The 7,357-nt window shown below is 29.9% G+C and overlaps 1 protein-coding gene across 1 annotated transcript; it reads right to left on the bottom strand.

Moving 5' to 3' along the window:
• Positions 1-4,910: 4,910 nt before the first annotated feature.
• LOC131656005 (uncharacterized) lies at positions 4,911-6,163 on the bottom strand. The gene is made up of 3 exons (XM_058925791.1): positions 6,008-6,163; positions 5,822-5,910; positions 4,911-5,230 (listed from the first exon to the last, which is right to left on the bottom strand). Exons 1-3 carry the CDS (start codon positions 6,032-6,034, stop codon positions 5,077-5,079), a joined length of 270 nt encoding a protein of 89 aa, XP_058781774.1. The 5' UTR covers positions 6,035-6,163; the 3' UTR covers positions 4,911-5,076.
• Between the last annotated feature and the right edge of the window lie 1,194 nt (positions 6,164-7,357).

Below are 7,357 nucleotides of genomic sequence, written 5' to 3'. Positions count from 1 at the left end.
TACTCTGATATTTTCCGCATTATAATTTTCGGGTAGAATTTGGGGTGTTACAGGATCCTTTTGTTGAAAGAATGGCGGAGTTTGAAGAAATGATAAAGCAAGAGCATGAGGAAAATAGAGAGCGGTCGAAGAATTTACCGGTTTTAGAACTAAGCAGTGAGGATTGGTTCGGTGCATTTTAGTTTTTATCGGATCCTTTTTGTTTGTAATGATCGGATGTGTGTCATTTTTTGTATGCTTGGTTGAATATGTGGTTAATTGTCAAAACAGACTGCACAACCCAAAACTCAAATTTCAGTTCTGTTTCTGCTAAATTCGGAAAATAATTTTAGTGAGGCACATTTCTATTTTCCTCAAAAAATAATTTGAATGTGCATATTCGAATACACCTCATTTCAATGATTTTAATCATTTAACAACTAAGTGACAAATACATAAGTGTACTTTTGAATTTGTCAAACAGAAATTTGAAAAATGCAACTTTTGCATGTCAATGATAATTCCGAAAATGCATTTATGAAAATGTCAAGCGAGAAATTTAATATAACACACCTTGCATGTTTGCTTCAGTCATGATAAAAAAACCATTTTTATTCAAACCCTATCAAAACTTCCTTACTCTGAAAAAATGAACGTTGTGTCCAGAAATATATTTTTTCGAATTCTTATCGAATGTCATCTAGAAGTACATTTCCAAATTAGTTCAGAGTTGAATTTAGACAATTTTTTAATATTTCCTATTATGATTAGCCTTAAATAAATAAACAAGAGTCTGTTGTTAGTGATCATATGCTCCAATGAACCCGCACAAAGACTACCAAATTGGGGTTTGGCGTTGTAATTGGAAGATCAGATAATGGTTCAGATAGAAGACTTGCAATTGTGACACTGGGAAGAAGTGGCAAGTACACAATTTCTATTCAGAAGTTGAAACGAGATGACACCGGTTCGAGGAAATGTGAGTGACCTTTTAAGTTGCATGGATACCTTTTGGAAAATAATAAACGAAAATTTACTATGATTTGTAATACATATAATCTTGATATATGTCATAAGATAGTTGGTCATCTCATTTCATGTAGCCTTATGGTCGAAGAGAAGCTAATTGTTTCTGACATGACATTGAACATGGTGCAGCCGAAAAAACATACTTGCAACTTTGAAATAGAAAAGACCTCAAAGTATCTCAAATAACAAAAAAGTATACAATATTTGTGCTCGAAACAACATGGCGATAAGAGGGGATAGAACTAAAATACAACATATGTTGAAGCTTCTGGATGATAATGATTATGTATATAGGTACCTAGTGTGAGAGGATGGAGAAATTGTTCGAGAAATATTTTGGACTCAATTCCAACTACATATTCGTATTAAGGAAAAAACATGAAGTTGAAAAAGTAAAAATTAGTAGGTGAGGTAAAAAAAATTAGAATTTTATTAAGGGGAACGGATGAGAATAAATGTGATTAGATATCATAATTTTTAATTATAAAATAAAAAATGGAGAATTAGAGAAAAAAAAAGGAGAAGTGTGTGTTTCTTTGGAAGAAACCCTAACACTCAAAAGTCTCTTCTTCTTCTTCTCCAAAAACTCAAACAGAAAGTCTAATTCACCAAGAGGAACACATTAGAAAATTGTGCAAGCGAAGATTTTCATTATTGTTAGGATCTTCGCGAAGAAATTATGCACTAACAAGGTAAGGGGGAGATCGCTCTATAATTATAGTATTTTGACATTTAGGGTAGTGGGGTTTTCCCTTGAACCCCGAGTTGTATGAATTTTTATGTGAATTCGCAATGAGATGATGATTCATAGACCCAGGTTATAAATCTCTCTCTTATCACCAATTTTTTAGTTAAATTGCATAAGTTCGATGTGGTTTTTCCATGAATCAAATGTTCTAATGTCATTACTATGTGTTGATTAAATGATGATGTATTGAGATGAATTGGTGATGTTAAAATGTTGCTTAGATGATATCGTATGATATTTTGTAATTTCGAGCTTATGTTGAATCTTGTGTTTCAATTGAGTTTTTGTGTGTTTACAATTTAGAAAATTCAAAAATAGTAGGGTGTAACCGTTACACTCAAAGTAATCGGTTACCACCCCTGAAACCTGCCAAAATTATCAAACATAACACATTTGTAACCAGTTATAGTATGTGTATAATCATTTACATGTCTGCCAGATTTTAAAAGTAGAAAATAGAATGGTCATGTAATCATTTACATAATTTGTGTAATCGATTACATGCTTTAAGACTTTTTCAAAAATTCGCAACTTGAGTTTAGAAACTCAGATCGAGATGCAGTCAGATGCATTAGAAATCTAATGCATAGGTCTGTCTAATGGTAAATATTTCATGATAATTATATCTATGAATAATGATGTGAATAATGAACGTTTGTGTAACGATGGGTAATCTTTTAGGATACGAGTCCAATATTTTGATTAGATGCTTGTTATGAATCAAGTTGTGAATGATGAGTGATTATGTGAATATCCTAAGGACGTGAGTTCGGTGTTTGATAAAATATTTGTGAAGCTCTAATGTGGATATTATGTTGAAGTTTTGATAGAACCAATGTGAAGCCTTAATATGGCAGTGAATGTATGGTAAAACCTTGTGGAAATCCCTAATGTGGTAATCAAGGTTAATGTGTTTTAATATGGTTTAGAGGTTCGGATGGATTTCGCGTTTGTTTGTTCATCATGCATCATATATATCGGAGTAGGTATCGTCTATAATTATAAAATTATATTATGTGAAACGCCACTACAAATTTATTTCTAGACATTTTATTTTAAATATATGACTATAAGGTTGCCTAAATTTAGGGATTACAAAGATAATTAACTTTAAAATTCAGGTAAATTCTTAGTAACCCATGATAAGTAATTGGATACCGATACATTGAGTGGAAATTAATTTAAAATTTAAATTTATTTTAAAATAAAATAATTATAAAAAGTGATATGCCATTGAATAATAGTATTTAATTGCACAAGGGTACCGATATCCAACTAAATTCAAGGATATCAGAGTGCTCACCTAAAATTAATATCAACAACGCACCATCCAATCAATCTTAAGCCAGTCAACTCAAACGAAGCGTGTTTATTTTTTGACAATGTGCATCTGTTTTGATTTATTTTTTAAAATAACCAAGTGTTTCAAAAAAAAATTAGATAAATAACCAAAGTTTCAAATTAATTATATAAATGGCCAATTTTTCACTCTTTTTACGTTTTTTTTTTAGGATAGTCGCCACTCTTTTTACGTTTTTCTTTGGGATAGTCGCCACTAGGAGTGGCGACTTGCCCTAAAAAACAATGTAGCCGCCACCTACGTTGGCGACTTGCGCTAAATTTAAGTGTAGTCGCCACCTAACTACAATGTGTAAAAGAGTGAAAAATTGACCTTTTATATATTTAATTTAAAACTTTGGTTATTTGCATAATTTTTTTGAAAAACTTAGTTATTCCAAAAAAAATCGTCTTTTTTAGGTTTGATTCAACTTCAGAATTGATTATTAATTAAATAATGAATTAAGACCCATTTTGGTCCCTCACAAATATTACACGAGTCAAATTAGTCTCTCACAAAAAAATTGACCTAATTTAATCCCTTACAAAATTTAAACGGATCATATTAGTCCTTCTGCTAATATTTTTCTCAAATCGGTTTTTTCCTACTTCTAAACCGGTTCTTTTCATACTTTTAAACCGTGACTGGACTGACACGTTGGATTTTTTTTTATTTTTTATTTTTTAAATACTAAATTAATTTTTATTTTTAATTTGATTTTTAAACCGTTATCAATGAATAGTATCAAAAAAGCCAAAATTATTTCTTATAAAGTAAGGTTTAAATAAGTAATTTTCATGATTTCTACTAATATTAACAAATTTTATACATAAATTTTTATCTATGAGGTCTCAAATCCAAGTCCCTTCAAGTTAAATGATTTTCACTTTACAACTAGACAAATCAATTTCTATCGTTAATAAAGTGACTATCATTTACAACTAGAAAAATCAATTTCTATAGTTAGTAAAGTGACTATTATTTACAATAAAACAAATCAATTTCTATTGTTAGTAAAGTGACTATTATTTACAACTAGATAAATTAATTTCTATTGTTAATAAAGTGATTATCATTTACAACTACACAAATCAATTTCTACGGTTAGTAAAGTGACTATCAATAACAACTAGACAAATCAATTTTTATTGTTAGTAAAGTAACTATCATTTACAAATAGACAAATCAATTTCTATTTTATTAAATTGACTGTGATTTAATCTGAAGAGAGTTAGGTTCGAGACCATAACCACATGGATTTGAGTTCAACTCCTTATAAGAAACAATTTTGGCTTTTTTATATTATTAATTTATAATTGTTTAAAAATGAAATTAAAAATAAAATTTTAAAAAATAAAAATAAAATAAAATCCAACGTGGCAATCCAGTCACGATTTAAAACTAGAAAAAAACCGATTTGACTCGTGTAATATTTGTGAGGGACCAAAATGTGTCTTCACTCTTAACTAATTTCAAAAAAAAATATTTTGGTTATTTAAACATAAAAATAAACTGAAACGAGAAATTAGATGCCAGAAAACCCGTTCAGTAGAAAAAGTTTTAAATCTCAATTTTAAGTTAATTTTTATCAAAAAGAAAGAAGAAAAACTTTTAAAATGAGATTTCATTTTGAAAGTGAGAATAGTTTTACACGAGAACCCCAGCCGAATCGTGTTCTTACAGGTTCAGGTGTTGTTAAATTGTGTACTGATGGAAACAAGGGTGAACCAGGATTTCCAATTGCAATTTATTTCTCACACCGGTTTCAACAAGCAGGCTAAACAGCATCATGACTTCATAAAACTTCAGCAACAATTAACACAACAAACAGGGTAATGTTATTCTCAACCACAGCATACATACTGTTCAGGCAGAGAGAGATCAAACACAATTTTGTTTTCAAAATGCATGACAATAATACTGAGTTTTTGACACAACATGTCACATAAGAATTCAACCACTGTTATTAATCCAAAGCAACTTAATTGCGACTTGGGTCAGTGAAGAAGCTGTTGAGGCCAGGCATAATCTCTGGTGACCTGTTGCGTGAAAATTTCCTCAACAAATGTTCTGTGTACTTCTCACCCTCAGAAAAGTTCTCCAACACCCCTGCAGCTCGGCTCTGCTTGTTCACCCTAAAACCGTGAAACCAACAAACAAACAACCATTATGCTGCTTCAAAAACTAAATCAAACATCAATAGCATTATCTCTGTATTCTGTCAAATCCGAACAAACTTGAAAGTATGAAAAACAGCTAGAAATTGTTGTTATAATCTATCATGAAAAACATATGAAAATATATTGGAAACAACTTATGAATATTGTGATAAGCTGTTTTCATAAGTTTGCACAAAACAAACTCAAATAAGTCAACCCAAACCAATCTTAAATGAAACCAACAGCTTCTAAATCATAGTCTTGAGTCGTCCATCTAAGATTCAAACCGCTGGTTAGTTTCATAAATTTGAGAAATCAGCTTCAATTCAACCATTATTTCCCAAATATGTATACCAAAAAATAGAAAGGGGATATTCAATTTTCAATGTCCACTTATTTCAAGAAAAATGAAATTGGATAATCACATAGGGTCAAAGTGATAAAGCTTAATTGAAAACATGAATTTCCGATCTGTGATAAGTCAAAGTCCAAAGAAGAGAAAAATCGATAATTTCAAAGATCAATAACCATCATGCAATAATTAGGGTAGAACGGAGAGAGATATACCTGACTTCAGGGTTGATGCACATGTGACGAACCATAGAAAAGCCACAGATCCCAACAGCAGCTCCAACCGCAAAGAACAGCGGGTATACCTGAAAGTGAAACAAATAACAAAAAGTGAAACCCTAACTCTTACAAAATGCGAAGAAAATACACGATTACGGATATGGTGGATGGAAAAGGACTCACCTCGGGTCTGACCCAGCGATTGGCCATGGATTGCAGTAGAACAGAAGATAAACGAGAAAGAGAGAAGAGTGATTGCAATGAAAATGGAGTGAGAGAAAGAGAGGTGTGAGTAAAAGTTAATATATAAATGTTATTTTTTTGCTAAAAAAATTAAAATAAGCATATACGCAACCTTGTTATTGGTGCTTACCATTTACAACTTGCTAGCTCGGCCGTAAGGATAGTGATACCACGTCACTAAACCCGATGTATTGCAAACTGTCAACTACATTTAATATTAACGTTTTTTTTTAAAATGAAATCTGTTAGGATCTTAAAGATTAAAAAAATATATATTCTTTCCAAAAGAAATTATAAAAAAAAATGTGTTTACAAATCTACAATCAATTTCTTTAAAGAAAAATTATGACATAGTACTAAATGTGATATGTTTAATGTGTTTTTATTTATGACATAACTTTAATTTAGAATGAGTCTTAATTTTTTTTTATGGCAGAATGACTCTTAATTTATATGCATTGTTTGATAGATTAAAATGGGATTTAAATCTACTGGACTTGAAAATATAATGTTAAGAGTTTTTCATCGGACAATATATGGCCTGAATATCTTCTTAACATGGTATTAGAGTTTCGTTTAAGATCCAATGGGCCACCTTTTATGGTTTCCGCTATCGTGTCACCCACTGTTTATTTCCACGCTCCATCATAATAATGTATTACCGCGAAAATAAAACAAAAATTCGACATCCTGATTTTAAATCAAAAAATTGTTATTAATAATATTAAATAAATGTGGATATCTATTTTTTCAATCTTTCTATATCCCTTAACTTTTAAGAATTAATTTTTTAATTTTTGTGTATTCCTCAACTCCTATGAATTAATGTTCTTATTGATCATATATTATAAATATGGTTCATGTTGCAATGTTAAAGTAAATTCAAGAAGACAAAAAATAAGAATACACATTACTTCCTCTTGTTGTTTTCTCTTATTCATCTTTAATCCTATATTGTATTATTTTTTATTAAGTTTATTATACGTTGTCAGCACGAGACTCTACCGTGCGAGTGATGATATAGCGATATATTTGAATCAATATAATATAATTCATAATTTTGTTAGTACTATTTTTCTCAAATAAATATGTTTAGTTTTTAATATATATTTTGTAGAGAAATTTATTTACCTTGTACAATTATATTACTTTTTTTTATCATTCTTGTTAAATTAGAAAAGAATTTAACATTAAAGCATTTTTATATGATTGTCCATAGTTGAATTTTAACACATCAAAGTGTTAATCTATTCTTGATTAATTTCAAAATTATTTAACATTCAATCATCC

This window comes from Vicia villosa, linkage group LG3 (assembly GCF_029867415.1).
Source record: "Vicia villosa cultivar HV-30 ecotype Madison, WI linkage group LG3, Vvil1.0, whole genome shotgun sequence".
In the NCBI taxonomy this organism is placed as follows: domain Eukaryota; kingdom Viridiplantae; phylum Streptophyta; class Magnoliopsida; order Fabales; family Fabaceae; genus Vicia; species Vicia villosa.
This window is presented reverse-complemented; position numbering and strand designations above follow the sequence as displayed.